The sequence below is a fragment of the Camelina sativa genome, chromosome 11 (genome assembly GCF_030686135.1).
Source record: "Camelina sativa cultivar CO46 ecotype springtype chromosome 11, ASM3068613v1".
Taxonomy (NCBI): domain Eukaryota; kingdom Viridiplantae; phylum Streptophyta; class Magnoliopsida; order Brassicales; family Brassicaceae; genus Camelina; species Camelina sativa.
The window spans coordinates 35,152,016-35,169,854 of NC_141890.1; the positions used below are offsets into that span (position 1 = coordinate 35,152,016).

General features: G+C 36.1%; 4 protein-coding genes and 1 pseudogene across 8 annotated transcripts; 2 read left to right on the plus strand and 3 right to left on the minus strand.

The window, feature by feature from the left end:
- Positions 1-100: 100 nt before the first annotated feature.
- On the plus strand, positions 101-568 carry LOC104724990 (uncharacterized). Its single transcript, XM_010443575.3, has one exon. It carries the CDS (start codon positions 101-103, stop codon positions 455-457), a length of 357 nt encoding a protein of 118 aa, XP_010441877.1. The 3' UTR covers positions 458-568.
- Positions 481-4,381, minus strand: LOC104724989 (subtilisin-like protease SBT2.3). Of its 2 annotated transcripts, XM_087473539.1 has the most exons (11): positions 4,082-4,363; positions 3,635-3,999; positions 3,383-3,542; positions 2,892-3,295; positions 2,707-2,802; positions 2,557-2,629; positions 2,192-2,474; positions 1,779-2,110; positions 1,426-1,696; positions 1,070-1,351; positions 481-987 (listed from the first exon to the last, which is right to left on the minus strand). In XM_087473539.1, the coding sequence occupies exons 2-11, from the start codon at positions 3,853-3,855 to the stop codon at positions 572-574; spliced, it is 2,538 nt and encodes an 845-aa protein (XP_087329665.1). In that variant the 5' UTR covers positions 3,856-3,999; positions 4,082-4,363; the 3' UTR covers positions 481-571. The 2 variants fall into 2 exon arrangements, with proteins under 2 accessions (XP_087329665.1, XP_010441875.1); XM_010443573.3 differs by having other exon boundaries at positions 3,635-4,381.
- Positions 4,382-5,109: 728 nt separating this feature from the next.
- LOC104724992 (putative ribose-5-phosphate isomerase 4, chloroplastic) lies at positions 5,110-7,507 on the plus strand. 4 transcript variants are annotated; one of them, XM_010443578.3, is made up of 9 exons: positions 5,110-5,505; positions 5,693-5,820; positions 5,967-6,036; positions 6,120-6,227; positions 6,320-6,415; positions 6,522-6,578; positions 6,682-6,799; positions 6,883-6,949; positions 7,036-7,507. In XM_010443578.3, exons 1-9 carry the CDS (start codon positions 5,356-5,358, stop codon positions 7,112-7,114), a joined length of 873 nt encoding a protein of 290 aa, XP_010441880.1. In that variant the 5' UTR covers positions 5,110-5,355; the 3' UTR covers positions 7,115-7,507. The 4 variants fall into 4 exon arrangements, 3 of the variants coding, with proteins under 3 accessions (XP_010441880.1, XP_010441879.1, XP_010441882.1); XR_015571694.1 differs by having other exon boundaries at positions 5,115-5,505; positions 6,320-6,389; XM_010443577.2 differs by having other exon boundaries at positions 5,115-5,505; positions 6,320-6,455; positions 6,541-6,578.
- Positions 7,508-7,537: 30 nt separating this feature from the next.
- LOC104724991 (uncharacterized) lies at positions 7,538-9,089 on the minus strand (annotated as a pseudogene).
- Positions 9,090-10,375: 1,286 nt separating this feature from the next.
- On the minus strand, positions 10,376-12,192 carry LOC104724993 (uncharacterized). Its single transcript, XM_087473653.1, has 2 exons — positions 11,172-12,192; positions 10,376-10,666 (listed from the first exon to the last, which is right to left on the minus strand). The coding sequence occupies exon 1, from the start codon at positions 11,940-11,942 to the stop codon at positions 11,172-11,174; it is 771 nt and encodes a 256-aa protein (XP_087329779.1). The 5' UTR covers positions 11,943-12,192; the 3' UTR covers positions 10,376-10,666.
- Positions 12,193-17,839: the final 5,647 nt, after the last annotated feature.

The following is a 17,839-nucleotide window of genomic DNA, read 5'->3' on the forward strand; positions in this document are numbered from 1 at the left end:
CTCAAAGATCGCCACTTATATATAAGATTATCCACAAACCCCATAAACACACACACAATCACAAAACACAAGAGCTCAAAACAAAAACACCAAAGCAACAATGTCGAAAATCTCAAAGGCTTCTTCTCTCTGTTCTCTCCTCCTCGTCTTCGTCCTCCTTAGTTCCCGACCCGCACTCTCACTCCGCGGCCCAAAGCTTCTTTCAGAACCAAAATCAGCTCAATCCCTAATGGATGATTCATCTTCAATGAACAAGATCGAGTCCGGAAATGCAAAATCCATGATTGGTGGATTCTTCAGTCACATGTTTCCATTGAAGGGCTGGCCTTTCCCAAAGTACCCACCTTTCACTATGGTTAACCCTAACATTCCTACAAACCCATCTGGAGCTCAAGAGGAAACCACGAAGTTACCTTCTTCTCCAAGCAAAGGAAACAAAGATGGAGGAAACGCTTGAAGATTGGAGTTAGCTTACTTGTGTTTGAAGAAATTTCTATGGTTTTACATTGCATTAAATAAAAAATGTAACTTTAACAACTGAATGGTAAAAGAAGAATATGTTTATCTATCATTAGCTCCAAGCTATTTTCGATATGACAGTTACAGGAATATTAACAATGTGTCCTGTATTTCCAAACAATCCGATTCTGCCAAAACTAGAACTAGAACTGTTCTTTGTCGCGTTGAGGGTTATGCTAAGTACTTGAGTTTCTCCCAAGCCTATAGAAAACAGACCAGGGGATATTTTCATTGAAACACCATAAGGAGGACTCCAGCCAACATTATATGTCTCATTCCCGGCTATGTTTCTTACTGATCTCTGAAATATTTGCGTGCCATTGAGCGTCGATACAGTAATCGAAGGCATGTTGAGGTCAAAGCCGCTGATCGTTGTGTTGGTAGCGGAACAATGTAGTCCAGTATAGTTAAATACCACCGGATCCGAGCCATTGATCCCACATAGAAATGACATATAGTCTTCAAAACCTACATAGGAGAAAAGCATTATACATTTTGAAATGACAAATCAAACTTTAACTTGTGTAAGCCAATTTTAATATACACTTACTTGTATCAAAAATTAGACCAGGGTTTAAAGCTGCGGTTGCATTAACAAAACCATTTCCCATGTCAAACGGTGTTGCGGTGTAGAGGCTTTGATCTGGATTGGAAAAAGATCGCTGAGCCATTATCGGACTGCCTTTATTATCATAAAGAAGAGCAGTTGTTGAAAGCGCTGATGCGATTTGTGAAGGAGTAAATTGTGGGTAAGTTTGTTTGATTAATGCAGCCACACCAGCTACATGAGGAGCAGCCATGCTTGTACCGGACATCATAGCACACTTCTCACCTAAACAAAGCAAAACGAACCAAAACTTAAATCTTAAATTATTGAAAAAAATGCTCTGTTTTGATATACTTTACCTATAAACTCGGTTGAGTCAGTTGAAGCAGAACTCCAAGCACCCCAAATAGAGTTACCAGGAGCAACAAGGTTCGGTTTTAATATGTCTGCGTCGTTAAATAAGTTGTCTTCTGGATCAGGTCCTCTTGCTGAGTAATACATGACCTTAGGAGCTCTGTCACTGAAGTTAGCATTTAAACCACCTTCAATGGCTGCAACCGCTCCAAAACTAACAATATCTTTCGTGCTACCATCTCTTTGAAGAGAAGTGTTATAGTACTTGAGTAAAGTCTGCAAGAAAAACATGTCTTTAGTGCATTAGAAACCATGTATAATATAAACCTTTAAACAAATGCTTTATATATTTTCTCACCTTGGAATCTTCTGCTGATGGAATTATGATTCCAGGCATATCCATAGGCGTTGGATTGATCTGAAAGCCAAAAACATACGGGTCCATATAGAACACAACGCCAACCGCGGATAGATTCTTGGCAACATCTAAAGCTTGTTTAATAGTGGAAAGACCGATAACAAAACGAGCCGAGTAGCTACATATCAAAAGATTCCCCGAGACAAGATCTTGATCGAAATTTTCATAATCTTGACATTCACCTACATACATATCCTTATCTACAGAAGTAATATTGTTCAAGGCATGAAAAGCAGATATCATCTTGTACATTTTCCCATCATCCGTAGGAACTATAAAGAGAAACAAAATTACACAAGTTACAAATCCGTAATCATCGAAAGTTATTAGTTTGAGATGGTAAGAGGACTTACTTGCGAATCCTATGCCTGGAATAGTTACATTGTTTCCTAGGATTAAGGAATTGGAGTAGACTCTATCATGAGAGGAAGCACCAACTGTGAAAATCCAAGGACTAAAAGAAGACATGCTTTTAGGCGCTGGACCGGTATTTCCCGCAGCTTGGACTACGAAGATTCCAGCTTTGACAGCAGAGAGTAATGCCATATCTATTGGGTTAAAGAATGTTGCAACACCAGGAGGTTTTCGATTCGGTGTAATTGATAGACTTAATATATCTACTCCATCTTGAGCTGCCTAAAAAAATGTTACAACCATTATATTTTAAAGTCTTTAAATTTGAAAGAATAGCTACAATCTTGAATCACGTTTTGCAAACCTGATCTATAGCTGCAACAACATCTGCAGCAAAACCTCCAAAACCCTTGTACAATGCCTTGTAAACAGAAATACTAAAATATAGAAAGAATCATAAAAGTTAGTTTGGGAAAGAATTTACCATTTATCCAAGTTTTGTTGTTTTACTTACAATGCACGAGGAGCGACTCCACTAGCGTTTCCAAAGCTATGATTTGAAACTATCACTGGAACGCCGTGGTTACCCGCTGCAATCGAAGCTGTGTGTCTGCATATATACATACATCCAAAGCAACAATCTTTTAAGCTTCAAACTCTGTTTTTATGTGACATAACCAAATAAATAGTTACACTTACGTGCCATGGCCATCTCCATCAAAAGGAGAAGCGTAATCTTCAGATGAGTTAAAGATTCCTCTTGTAACAGCGGATTCCGCGAAATGCCGTGCTCCAATCAGCTTTCTGTTGCAAGATCCTGATGGAAAATCTGGTGTGACTTCACAAATACCTGAGAAATGCTTAGGGGTTGGATATGAACGCTGAGAGTAAGAGTCCTTGTCGTCGAAACTAGGATGTTTCGGATCGATCCCGGTATCGATAAAACCGATAACAACTCCTTCTCCAGCAATCTCAAATCCACCTTCTTTAACCCATGCTCCTTGTGGTAAACCCATGAACTGTGGAGTATACGTTGTTGCTGTCCTAACAGAGTAATCCAACACTATGTTTGCTACTTCTCTCCTCATTGCAAGCTTCTCAGCCTTAAAGAAACAAACACAGAGACTCAATATCAAGTATACTCAAAGATTAGTTCTTACAATGATCAAGAACTCATGTGTTTTTAATACCTGTTGTGAGTTAACAAACAGAGCAAATCCATTGATTAGATAATGGTAACTATAAAGCTTTATATAAGTCTCTCCTTTTAATGTCTTTCTCAAGAATGAGTCATGAGATTGAGCAACAGATGGTATCTTTGACCTCCCATGACGTTTCCTTGAATTGTTCCTATACAAAAAAAAAAAAAAAGCATTTAACTAGAGGTATACAGAGAATCTAGTGACAAGAATAAAAGAATCAAAATTTATCAGTATATATACCTTGGTTGAGGTTTTGGTGTAAAGTTGGACTTTTTGTGTTTATGTCTAATTTGCTTAAGCTCTTGTTCTTCAAAGAGATGAACAATAGGTGGTTGTTTAAGTGTGACAATGTACACAGCAGTATCATCATCATTATCATCATCATCTTGTTGTCCCAAAGTGTTATTAGACAAAAACACAAAAGAGATCACAAGTAATAAAAACCCAAACTTCACCAACATTTTTGTCTACCTTCTAAATAAAGAAAGTGGAAACACACACAAAAAAAGGGGTTTTGATCTCTCTGTTTATACAGAGAATATATAAGTAAGTTCATAAACCCTACCAACTGAGAAAGAAAAGAACCAAAGATAATCTAATAAAAGCTGCAAAAAGAAGAAGAACGCATTAAAGCATATTCATGGTGAACAAGTGGAAGTGACAGAGAAACAAAAAAAAAGGACTTGCCTTTTTCGTGTCGGAAGGTCGGTGAAAGAAGAGTGCGCATTTATAAATGTACTATTATTATTGAACACATAGAAAAACTGAAAAAGAGATACATGAAATAAGCAAAATATAATCACGAGGATCTGAAACCTTTTTCTTTTGTTGGATGGATTCTGAAAAAATTGTGAGATGATTTGAGTGGTTACCACGTATTTGGTTCCCACATGATTAAAGTAGAGGAGAAGAAGGAAACACTTATAAGTGCGATCGAACTTAAAAGGAGTCTCCTTTTTGTTTCTTTTCAATTATTCAATGTTTCTCTTTTTGGATTCGTTGATACATGATTATTGCGAATTATTGCGATTATTTTAAAACTCAGTTAAAATAGACTGAAAATTTTTAAAGTTTAAGAAATTTACATACTTTGTTTAGGTTTTAGAGCTATTGACACTGAGATTACTTTTAAAAGCTTACTTAATAAAGTTTAGGGTTTAAGTTTTGACTATAGGATTTTGATTCCGGGTCCTTAAAATAAAAAAGTAGATTATTTTCTTTATTTTGAAGTTAATTTTTACCATTAAAATTTTAAGATAATTTGTTAGAAATACAACTTTTGGGATACTTTTTTCAAAAATATTTTTTTTTGAATATTTTCATTTTCACCCTTTTTTACATAATTACAATATATTAAATTAATTTTAGAATTAATTTTTTTAGGTTTGAGTTTTCAATTTTATATTTATGATATAGTTTTGAAAGATTAGAGTTTAGTATTTAGAGTTTCTAGCTAAAAAAACTTAGTTATTTTATATATTAGAAAATCTATATTCTTAAAAATAAACAACATAAAAAGTATTTTTAAAAATTGATATAGAAAAATGTATATTTTTGAAAATCCTCCAATTTTTAAATGAACCACGAACTTTTTGATTAACCTAAAGTTCTCAAAAATGTTTTTAGGAAAAGATGTTTTAAAATGATTTTTATTAATTGTATTCACTTGACATAAAATTTGATTTTTACTAAATGTACGAGTGTTTTATTTTTTTGGTGTGAAAACGTTTTATTTTTGTAAGTAAGACTTTGTTTTTGTGATATTTTTAGGCTCTTTCCGAAATATCAAAATTATTCGATTATAATTTTAATATCCTGTGAACAAAAAAAAGAAAAAATTAATATCAATGTCGTCTAACTCGGCCACACAAAAACGATATTGAACGAGATAAGAGCGGCAAAGCCACAGAGTCACCACCGAGTCGCCGTGACTCGGTGACACATCGTTTTCCCAAAAAAATATGGCATTTGCAGCGGTATCGACTCCATTTTCACTCTCTTCCGTGTCCCCCACACGCCGTCAAAGCTTCAGAAATGTTTCGGCACCTCGAGTAATAAGCGCCAGTCTTTCTCCGGATGTCTCTCCTCTTCTCCGAGCAGCTCACCACACCGTAAGTGTTAAACCGGAAAAAAATTGAATCCTTAACAATTTAAAATATCAAATTGCTATGATCAATCAAGAAAAAAAATCATTCCTTGAAACCCAATTTTCAAATGGGTATTGTGAGAATTGTTCATAAAATTGAAGAAAGATTGATACTTGATAATTACAAAAAAATTTCTGGTAAATGTTTTCAGGTGGATAGTTATGTAAAGAGTGGGATGGTTATTGGTTTAGGATCTGGAGAAGCTTCAGATATGGCTATACGTTATTTGGGTCAGCAACTTCGTTCTGGTTCTTTGCAAAATGTTGTTGGTGTACCAATGTGAGTCTTAGAATCCATTAAAGATTCAATCTTTTTTGTTTGATTCAGTTGATTATATCTCAACTCATTACTTCTTGAATCATGATTCTCCTGGAAGTTGAGTTTTTGCATGTTTCATGATGATTAGTTCTTGACCTTTTGTTTAGGTCTGCTCGAAGCGCTAGTGAAGCAGCAAAGTATGGAATCCCCTTGGAATATTTCCGAGATGGTTTTCAGGTAGTGGTTTCCCTGCGGTTTCTAAACCGGTTTTAATCTATTCTGCATCTTGAGGTAATGTTTGAGGTGTGGTTCCTTTGTAGATTGATTTTGCATTTCATGATGCTGATGCTGTAGAAGAGAGTACGCTTATCGCAGTTATTGGACGGCGAAGAAGTTCACAGGAAGATGACTATATTCTGAAACAAAAGGTGTGTGCAGTTTTCGTCTAAAATTTGCAGTTTTGATGATAATAAACTCATTGGTTAGCTTTTGGGCTTACAAAGAGAGAATGACAATGCAGTCTATTGTAAAAGCAGCTGATGAGGCAGTGTTTATGATAAAGGAAGAACAATACAAAACCAGCCTTGAAGGTTCTATCCCCGTTTTAGTTCAATCCGTAAGCAAATACCTAATAATGAACTTCGTAAAGTCCCACGGTGAGGGCATTTTTCAATGCAACTAGATAATGGAATTCCAAAACGGCCTTATACAATTTTGTGCAGCTTAATTGGTTGGCCATAGCTGAGGAGATAGATGACTTGTATTTAGGCGATGCAGAGGTGCGAGGCCAGTTTGGTTCTTTCTCAAAGGATTTCCCGAGCTTTTGATTCTTATAAATTGTCTGATTCATTTTATTCTTTTCTTTGTGTGTATGTGTAAAAGGTGTGGAGAAGAGCTTCTGTAGGTGATGCAGGTCCTCTTGGAGGAGACTTTCCTATAGTTACCAGTGATGGTCATAACATTCTTGATGTTATATTTACAACTCCAATTCCAAGCCTCGGTAAAAGCTCTTACTGCAACCATTAAAACTTGTGCATGTTGTTGATTGATGGTATATTTGTTAATTGATGTGAAATTTTGCAGCTAACGTGGCTGAAAGCCTGGAAACTATTGATGGCGTTGTGGACCATGGACTTGTTATCAAAACTAGGTTAGTTTCAACTTTCGAATCATGGGTCAGGTTTAGTATGTTATTGGTCGGTCTTAAGAATCCATTCTCTGCTTTTGGCATTACAGATGCTCGGTGGTGATCGCAGGAAAACCTGAAGTAAGAACTGTTACCTTGCAGAGCAGTACAGTGGAGAATGGTGTATAAACCAGAGATAGAATCTGCTGTTAGTAGTTTCTTACGTACATAACCGAGCAAGATAGCTTAGTGTGTTCAGAACCAAATTGCCAGTCAAAACCATTAGAGGCCTCTTTTACAAATTATACATTCAGTTGATAGAGGGATGTTGTAACTCTTTACAAGTTCACTGTGTCTAAAATCAATAGCTTCTTCCATGAGAAAATCACCAACAATGCAAGCTCGAGCTCCAGGGCGAACAAAGTTATGACTAGCCGAGGGGTCTACATATTCCTGTGGATGTGATTTTTGTAGTAGGACAATCGGGTTTCCGGATCTGAATAGCTGACTCAGATGTGAAGTCGGGTATGAATATCTTAAAACTTATATTTTTATCCAATTTAAGAGTACATATTTGGAAAATTCATTCACAAAAAGCATACACTGTCATCATCTCTATCCAGAAAAGAGTTCATGGTTTGAGTAGATAGTAGAATAAAGGGTAATACAGTAGCAGAACAAATTTAGACACCGAGGAATGTTATTCCTGTCATTCACTAGCCTATTATGAGTTTGGCTCAGGCATCTACTTTGTTAATCTTGAACTGATCTGTTAGTCCAAATTGAGCCATTAGAAGCCACACCAAGTTTATGAGCTCACCGCCTCTGCTTAGTTTCTCCACGTGAGCCGTAGAATCACAGTAACAAGCTGCACAAAGTGTGGGTGGAACTTGATACACTTATGCACACCTTTCTTGTGACACTCTTGTGGCTGCCAACGCAGCTTTCTAAAACCAAGTAACCAGTTGAAAAATCTTTCTTTTAGTGTTTGAGGTTCGTCGGGGTTGTCCTTCAAGCTCTAACTGCAATACATGTCCAGTCTGAGAACAGAAACAAGACGATGGATATGAAATCCCAAGCTATGCCAACTGCAAACAGGGTGTAGGTAACAAAAACATCAGCTCCATGAAATAGTTTTTCTTTCTTGGGTTTCTTATCAAAGAGGATGAGTGCAGCCACTAGGGTGGCAGAAGCAAGGATGCGTGAGAAAGTTCCAAAAACAGTATGAAGAACCGCGATCTTGGTGAATAGAGCATCATAGAGGAAGCCAAGCTCGATCTCAATGATCCTCTCAAAGCTTCTTCAAATTATCAAAAGTTTCCAAGCTCTCGTCACGCTCCCTGAAGCTGAGGATCAAGTTGACTACAAGGCCCTTGAATGTGTTGAAGAACTTATAAGCATACTGAGCAATCTCAAGATGGGTCAACTCTTCTCTGTTCTTCGAGGCTAATGATGGCTCTGGTGATGGCTTTGACAACTTCTTAGGCCTATGTTCCTTGTCAGGCTTATCAGTAATAATGATCTTGGTGGGTAGTCTTGCCATTTTCTTGGCCTTGTACTCCTCCATGAGCTTCGTCGTAGTTTGGTCCTGGATCTGGTGATTGAATCATAGAGTCCCTAAACTTGTCCAAACTGGCACTATACAAAGCCGTTGTCCTCTCCAGATACTTTATAGTACCTGAAACAAACACTAAAACTATAATCACCCAAAGGCTATTGGGTAGAAACTGGAGAACCACATAGCCACAAGCAATTGCATGAAAGACAAGCCCAAAGACATGTCTGAGCCAGAGAGCGTTATCTTCAAGCGTGAAAGCTGTGATTGTGTCGGGTCCACCAAGATGCACGAGCAAGAATGCTGCCCATAAAGCCATGAGCTCTGTTCCATCTGGAGGATCATCTGGTTTGGGTTCTTTTCCTTGGTTCTTGGAGATGAGACCAACATCGAAATAGCAGACGAAACTGCTAATCGATAAGAGGACCAAACGAGCATGATAAAGAGCTTCTTGGAGTGCGTTTCCTTAAGAGGAGAGAAGCAAATGAGAATGGTTTGAAGAGTAAGACTTAAAATTATTACTACTCTTCTAAAAATCAGAACACAAATCCGGTACCTATGAAACCGAGAAAATCCAGACAAGGATCCACCTCCATAGGAGGTGAGGGTGTGAAATCACCTAAACCAAAGAAGGGGGCGGGCAATTCTGCGGAGATAAACAAAGGTATGATGGAGGATGTGGATCCACCTGATACTCTCCCATGAACGGAACATCTCGATCACCACAAGGGACGGTTAGTATTTGCGTATGCCGTCGACTGGAAATGCCCCTTTCTCCAGGTTTTCATCCTCCCCTAAGAATTTGGACTGTCCCCTTTGATATGCCCTGTATTCTCAGTATAACAATTCCGGTCTTACCAATTCATGCTCACCTGCGTTATCTACGGAGCAATGTATTTGTAAGCCGAGATCCTTTAGTCATTATCATTGACATTCCGGTTATGGGTAACCGAGACACTTTATTGTTGAAATCGATGGTGTATGTTTACAGCTGGAAGTTAAGGACGTTAGTGAAGTTTGTACTAGCCGCTTGCCATTGTTGGTCTAATGGGTCAATGGCGTTTGCTCATCTTTCGGAAAAGATCGATTTGGAAGCAATTCAAGATCGAATGGTCCTCGTGCAAGAAGATTGCGAATTTGCGGACGCGGGCTTTCTAGCTCGTCCTGCAAGCCCTTCCCACCGCAGGGTTTTGGTAGGTATCATACCGCCGGGGCAAGTAGGGTGCAGTGGTCTCTCTGAACCTTTGATTAGGACTTGGAGTTGCCACGTAAAAAAGATAGTGGTCTTGTTTGACCCAAATATCTTTATAGATTGAGTGTTTCTTTCTTGAGAAATCACTCCCTACCCTTTGGATTTCGTTAATCCCTTATCTTTGGCATTATCTTAGCCATTCTAGTTGTTGTATTTTGATCCGGGTTCTACAAGCTGTTCTACGAACACCTTCCCGCGACCTGTTTTTATTTTCCTTGTATGTTCATCCATGTAAGTTTAATGATGGTTGTAAAACTCTCCCTAAGAGGAGAGTTACTCAATCATTATTTAATATAATGGGTTATGGTTGACAAAAAAAAGAAAAAAAAAATTATTACTTCTCTTATGTTCCATCTCTCCCACACTTTGATGAGTTCTAATACTGCTTCCAACATTTTTGCTCTCTTGAGGAAGAAAGACAAAAGCTTCTTCCGTTATTGATGTTTTTAATTCTCAGATTTACTTGAGAAATTTTGAGATGATGTTTTTGTTAAGTCGTTGATGTTGCTTTCGGGGATTTCTATAAAAAACTTAGGTGGTCTTGTTTGACTCGCAGACCACTGCAGTGGACCCAATTAAAATGAATTAATCTTATCCTTGCTTGACTCATTGCAGACTGTGAAGTGGAGGATAGTATGAACTATGAACTAAAGACTTTCTCTGGTTCATACTGAATAACTGAGCAGCATAGCTTAGTTTGGTGAGAACCAATTTGCCAGTCAAAAACATTAGAAGCCCCTTTTACAAATTATACATTAAGTTCATAGAGCAATGTTGTAACCTCTACAAAGTCACTTTTTTCTGTAAACTCAGTAGCTTCTTCCAAAAGAATCCAACATGTAAGCTCGAGCTCCCAGGAGAAAAGAGTTCTGACTAGCCGAGGGGGTCCTACTCATTCCTGTGGATGTTACCTTTGTGGTAGGTGAAGTGACTCCTACAATCCAGATCCAGAAAATTGTAGTTAGCGGTTGGTTTCTTCAAACAAAGATAAAAGTTATTTATAAATCTAATTGCATAGGCCAACATAGAGCAAGACATCATTTTTAGTCACTAGTCACTACACAAGGCCACAGTCACTAGTCACTACACAAGGCCACACAAGTCAGAACGAGTTCAATTTCAAACGCAAGACACATCATGGCCAAGCTAGTAAGCTACACATAACTTTGCAAGGTAAGCAATAATCAGCAGATATATAGGCAATAGGCTAATAGCATAGAGTTCAAATTTGGGTCAAATAACTCAAACAAGTTAAGACTAGTCGAGATAGCAGCTAAGTTAAGAAGTTCAGTCACTACACAAGGCCAAGATAATCGAAAGGTGTTCAAATTCAATCAAACCACACATCATGGCCAAGCTACACATATAACTATGCAAGCTAAACCATCAAACAGATAATAAAGGCTAACCAAGTATTCAATATCAAGCAACCAGCTAACCTAATGTTGCTGATTCTGGTGATTTGGCGGAGGTGGTGGCATGCCAGGACGAGGCGGAGCAAACATGGGAGCACCACCAGGCGGAGGACCCATTCCAGGGCGAGGCGGAGGAGGTCCTTGCATCCCATGAGGTGGAGGAGGTCCTCTCATCATACCACCAGGCGGAGGAACCATCATTGGCCTTTGACCACCGTACTGAGGCGGTGGTGGACCAGGATACGGCGGTCTCATACCATAAGGTGGAGGAGGACCACCTTGACCACCGAAAGCAGGCGGAGGCGGAGGCGGCAATTGTCCCGGAGGTCGAATAATCTGCGGTGGTCTAGAGATCTGTGGCTGCATCATATTAGGAGCAGGTCCACCAATTCCACGAACAGGACCAGATAATCCCGGCTGAGCTTGAACCAATGGACCAGTCGGTACTCCACGTCCAGCAGCGCGGCCGATTCCGGGACCAGAAACGGCGGTTACAGATCCTGATTTAGCGCGAGACTCTTCCGGCGGCGGTGGACCTTCGACAGTCATCGAAATCACTTCTTCGCCTCTAAGAAGAACCAAACCAAGAGTACGACGCTCTTCTCTTTCTTCGTTCGTCTTCTTGCCACCTTTCGCCGGAGGAAGTTTCCGAAACTCTTCGCAGTCTCCTAGAACAAGATTCATATGGCGATCGAACGCCATGAATTTTCCGATTAGCTGTCGTCCATCTTGGATCGTTACTCTCATCCTAAAGTTTATGAACTGGAGCATCTTAGAGCTCTTCGACATCGACATTGTCGCCGCGGACTTGAAAACGGCGGAGAATTCCAAAAATAGAGTTCGGATTTGGGAATTGAGAAAGGGAAATTTCTAGGGTTTACAAAGGCAAAAGAGTACGAGAGAGATACTTATAGTCGGGCTTTGTTTCACTTTTGGGCCTACTCATGATGGGCTAGGCCCTAAATAGGTGAATAGCATCCTGTTCGGAAGAGTGACGCTGCAGCGACTGAAAAAAATGACGCAAACAAAGGCAAATTCGTTTGACAAAAAAAAAAAGAAGCAAATTCATGATTGATCAGAAATAAATAGTCGCTGTAGACGGGATCTTGAGCATCTCGATTGGCAGAATAGCCTCTTAGACCATCATTACCGGTTGAAGAAAAAAAAAAATAATAGTATTTTAATTGAAACAAGTATAAACTAATAATAAGTGGCTATGTGTATAAATAGTTTAGGAATTATTACTTCTAACAGCAACTTGAGAAACTCTTTTCTTCTCTCTCTTGTCTTTTTAATATTTTTTATTATTTATTCATTAAAATTTTGGTAAAGCAACGATCTAAGTAACCACCGTTGGATATGTCCTTAAATTTTTTAAATATTTTATTATGTACTTTTTTAAAATAAAAACTTTTAAAAGAGTAATTAAAATTTTGCTTCTCTAATGGTGAAGCTGTTATTAGAGTTCTTATTCTTTAGAAAAATTATTTTTGAAATAAAAATATTTTAAGTAAGACATAATTAGTTTGGATGTTTAATTAAGACAATATTTTAGTTGTCATCTTAAAACCTCTTAATTAAGAGGCCGTTGTTGTTATATTTATCATTTTTGATTTAATTTTAATTACATTTAGAATAAGAGTTCCATCTAAAAGTCTCCTTTGGAGATGCACTTACTGTCCTAGATTCAGAGCTTCAGAGAAAGAATAGCTGAGATTTCCGACGATCGTTTGAACTGACGCAGCGACAGAAAAATCATTTATTACTCACTGTTTCTTTTATATACTAATTTTTTAATAACTAATTTGTATAAAGTATAATATTTAAAATGATAATGTTTTCCAATTAACTTTATAGATTTTTTCACAAAATTTAGATAATGTGTATGCATGTATAATATCTAAAATTTATTATATACATCTTTAATTATTTAAGATAATTTGTATAATATTTTAATATGTAAAATGTTTCCAATTAACTTCATAAATTGTGTCTTGTCTAGGATTTATGTTTGATTCTAACAATTTCTGATTTTTGTTTGATTTTCTCTTCCTATCCTTCACTCCAAAGACAACCATGGTGCGAGAGGTGTACGAGAAAGTAAAAAGCTTAACCAATGATTTGAAAATTATACAGATGATTACTTCCGCTTTTTACACAATAGAGAGTGTATCGAGTCACTTGAAAATGAGCTTGCAAAAATTCATAATCAGTTATCTGAAGTACTAACTGGATTCGCAGATTCTCAGCCGAACTAGACCTCCACTTTAAAGGGCCTCACATTTTTTAAGTTATATATGTATGTAAATTCAACAAATATATATGTAAAATCAGTAATTTTAATAAATAATTTTGTATAAAAACACAAAAATAGTTTTTTTTCTTTGCCAACACATAAAAAAGTCTTTTTCAAAACATTTATTTATTTATTTTTTTTAAAAGCATCACATTGCTATGTTTAAAAAAAGAAAAAGGTTTGTATTAACAGATTATTTTTTACTCTATAGTTTTAATATTATGAAGTTATAATAATAATTTTTCTTAAATCGTATGGGGTCCAAATTTCATTGGTCCGGCTCTGGAGCTTTGTGACCGATTTTCATATCTCTAAAGCTAAAAGTTACATAGCTTTTCGTAGCAACAAAACCAAGCCAAACGCGTGACACAAGACTTGTTGTCATTCTCATATCTTGAATACTTAGCTTAACCTTGTGCAAACATGAATTCTCTACCTTAGCGAAAGCTACAAATTTTTGCATAAAACCCACAAAGGCAATGCTACTTGGGAACTCATTGGATTTCAAGTCGAACAGAGGAATCAAAAGCCAGACAATTGTCCACCTATTAGACAAAACACTACTCCTACCAGCTTCCTTTCTCGGAAGATACAAGAGTATATGAGATATCAAACCGTCGGGTAATTTGCTTATCAAATCATCCTCTCTCGCGTTTGAGAAACCTACTCGTCGTTTCACTGGTTTCTCCATCATATCCGATCGCGAAATCAAACTCAGCTTATCAAATAATCTTGCTTTAGGGGCACTACACTAAAATCAACTTAAAGGCTTTAAGGGTTTTTGTGTATTGGAAAATGTGACGGCCAGAGAGCGTGTTTAGGTTATCTTTCTCCTCAAGCTTCACGATTCTAACTTCTCAGTAATCCTAATCTTCCTCTTGTAATGGGCCACAGAGGACCAATAACTTTTCTAATGTCAAGGAAGTTTGAAAACGCTGCGTTTAATCGTTTATCATTTCTCTCTATACTGTTAGAGTATATAATAATTATGTATTGTAATCCCTCAAAACATTATGCCAATCCTCTGAAGAAAGGATCACTGAAAATGCTTATCCACTGAGAAACAAACTCCAATTTAAACAGTTTCTTACTCACGTTTATGAATGTTAATATCAACATCCTTCAAAAAGTTAGTAGTTGCTTACCCATCGAAGAAGTATAAACTAACAAAATTTTAACTGAGGCGCTCGATGTAAAAACTTGTTAACGAGACGTTCACTTTTAAAATTTTCCTGAATTTTGTGACTACCTGATGGTTAGAAACAAGATACAGAAGCTTGAAAGCAAAACACTTGCTAACATGAATCATGTGGTGATGTACTTGACGTAAAAATTTGTTAACGAGTCACTCACTACTCAGAATGTGACATAGCCTTAAAGCATGTTATTACTAAAAAAATGTCATGATTACCAAAACTTGTGTCAACAACCACGATATATGTGACTAAGGTTTTATAAAAAAAAAGAACATAAGCACTGATGACTGTTAAAGGCATGACCTCCATAGATGAGAAGGATGACCAACGTCAATATGAAAAATAAGTGACGACTGGTGTTACCATAAAAGCTAAGAGGTACAACCTCACCACAACCTTCAGGAGCGAGAAAGAGGTACCTCCAAAAACAAGTATGAGCAAAATGCTACTAGTGTGGAAAAAGTAAGCGATAGATTCTACAAAAGGGAACCTACAAAAAGGTACCTACAAACAACCTCTATTATTTAGACATCCTCCGGTATTTTATGACATACAAGTACCTACAAAAAAGAAGTGAAGAAATTGGAGTTGCTATCAAAAGATGTTTTGTACATGTTGCAAACAATCCCTTAGAATTTATCAATTGAAATTTCTGGCGATCGTTTGCAATGACGTGGCAACAGAAAAATCATTTATTACTCACCATTTCTTTTATATACTAGTGTTTAAAAAATATATTTGTATAAAGTATAATATTTAAAATGTATAATGTTTCCAATTAACTTTATAGATTTTTTCACAAAATTGAGATAATATATATGCATGTATAATATCTAAATTTATTATTTACATGTTTAATTATTTGTTGTAAGTTAAACACACGCTGCGAGTATTTTTAATTTTTATAATTTCATATAAATACAATTTATAAACTTGTAATTGATCTCTATATTATGGAACTTTATGGTTGGTTATATGGTCACTTTTATCCGCACAACACACCAAAGCTAAATATCTTTTAAAATATTATAAGTAGTTCATCACTTTCACAATCGTTCAATATTTGTTACCAAATTAAAATTTTCAATATGCAAACATTGACTACAATAAAATTTTGATTACTATGATCTCTCTACTATGAAAATGCAACTAACACATGCTAATTATGAAATTATTGTTATGAATGATTATATTGTTGTATGGATGCCTATTATCGGCCCATTAGTATAAACTCTAAACCCTAATATGTATCCCTATATATATGATACAACATATATTTACTTGAGTTATGATCGATTAATTTAAGTCTTTTTGCTATGATCATACGCTTCATCATTATTCTATTACATAAGTTGATTTAAACTACTATGTATAATCATACATGCATGCATAATACTTGTACGTATTATAATATAAATACATGCATGCAACTTTAGTATAAATAGCATAATACATAATACACGTGCATAATACGCATACGTACATAGCATATAATACAAGATAATACATGCATCGTAAATTTATGTTCTGTATCGAACTCATGTTTATTTTTGTTCTTTATTAGAATAATGATGAATGATGAGGATATATGCTTGGTCGATAGCGCAACAAGCCACACCATTTTTAAGCATAAGAGATATTTTTCTCATCTTATTATGAAAGAGGCCAATGTGAGCACAGCACTATTTCAAGTAGTGCAAATATAATTGAAGGCTCTGGAAGAGCATGTGTGTTATTGACTATGAGAACACAACTTGAAATAGTTGATGCATTATACTCTCCCAAGTCTAAGAGAAATCTCTTGAGTTTTAAAGATATCCAGAAAAATAGATATCATGTTCATACTATGAATGAAGGAAATGATGAATACCTTCAGATCATAAGTATTACCTGCGGCTCAAAGAAAATTGTAGAGAAATTACCCACATTCTCTGCTGGTTTGTATTGTACTAAGATTAGTACAATTGAGGCAAATACTATAGTAAACCAAAAGTTTACTGAAAGTCTTAATGTTTGGTACGACCGGTTAGGTCATCCCGGTTCGGTAACGATGCAAAAGATAATAATGAATTCGTGTGGACATTCATTACAGAACCAGAGGGTTCTCCTTAATGATTTCTCATGTGCTGCCTGTTCACAAGGAAAGCTAATCATAAGGCCTTCACCAGCCAAGATAAATTCTGAATCGATAAATTTTCTGGAACGGATACAAGGCGATATTTGTGGGCCGATTCACCCACCGTGTAGAACCTTTAGATATTTTATGGTTCTAATTGACGCATCGATTAGATGGTCATATGTATCTTTGTTATCAACACACAACTTGGCGTTTGCGAGGTTACTTGCTCAATTGATTCGATATATGTTGTATCATATATATCATAGGAATATATGTTGTATCATATATATATAGGGATACATATTAGGGTTTAGGGTTTATACTAATGGGTTGATAATGGGCATCCATACAACAATATAATCGTTCATAGCAATAATTTCATAATTGGCATGTGTTAGTTCTATTTTCATAGTAGAGAGATCATAGTAATCAAAATTTTATTGTAGTCAATGTTTGCATATTGAAAATTTTAATTTGGTAACAAATATTGAACGATTGTGAAAGTGATGAACTACTTAAAATATTTTAAATATATGAATAGTTACTAAGAGAAGGTTATTTACTATATGAATAGTTATTGAGAAGTGATTGAGAAGGTTATTTACTATATGAACGATTGTGAAAGTGATTGAGAAGGTTATTATTTTAAATATATGAATAGTTAATCCCGCTTGAGTGGTTATTTACTATATGAACAAATTGGCATGTGTTAGTTTTATTGGTTAGAATTTTAGGTGATGTATCAAATAAGGAGAGCAACACATTTGTAGTTTTATTGTTTTGATTCGAAAAACTCATAAGATAATTTCTAACCAATAACCAATAACCAATAACCATATCAGCTAAAATGTGTTAGAAATTAGCTAATTTCATAATTGGCATGTGTTAGTTTTATTGGTTAGAAGTTAGCTAATTTCAAAATGTGTTAGAAGTTAGCTAATTTCAAAATGTGTTAGAAATTAGCTAATTTCATAATCAGCTAAACTACATATATTTACTCCTTAGCTAAAATTTCTAACCAATAACCAATAGACCGACGCGGTAATAGGAAAATCATTTATTATTCACTATTTCTTTTATA

Bases quoted from the DNA above. Each gene is read 5' to 3' on its own strand.
- LOC104724990 (XM_010443575.3), top strand. From the start codon at position 101: ATGTCGAAAATCTCAAAGGCTTCTTCTCTCTGTTCTCTCCTCCTCGTC.
- LOC104724989 (XM_010443573.3), bottom strand. From the start codon at position 3,855: ATGTTGGTGAAGTTTGGGTTTTTATTACTTGTGATCTCTTTTGTGTTT. The intron at 3,296-3,382 runs GTATTAAAAACA...TGTTTCTTTAAG, and splicing joins TGTTTGTTAACTCACAACAG to GCTGAGAAGCTTGCAATGAG. The intron at 1,352-1,425 runs GTAAAGTATATC...TGCTTTGTTTAG, and splicing joins TGACTCAACCGAGTTTATAG to GTGAGAAGTGTGCTATGATG.
- LOC104724992 (XM_010443577.2), top strand. From the start codon at position 5,356: ATGGCATTTGCAGCGGTATCGACTCCATTTTCACTCTCTTCCGTGTCC. The intron at 5,506-5,692 runs GTAAGTGTTAAA...AAATGTTTTCAG, and splicing joins TCCGAGCAGCTCACCACACC to GTGGATAGTTATGTAAAGAG. The intron at 6,456-6,540 runs GTGAGGGCATTT...GGTTGGCCATAG, and splicing joins GAACTTCGTAAAGTCCCACG to CTGAGGAGATAGATGACTTG.
- LOC104724993 (XM_087473653.1), bottom strand. From the start codon at position 11,942: ATGTCGATGTCGAAGAGCTCTAAGATGCTCCAGTTCATAAACTTTAGG.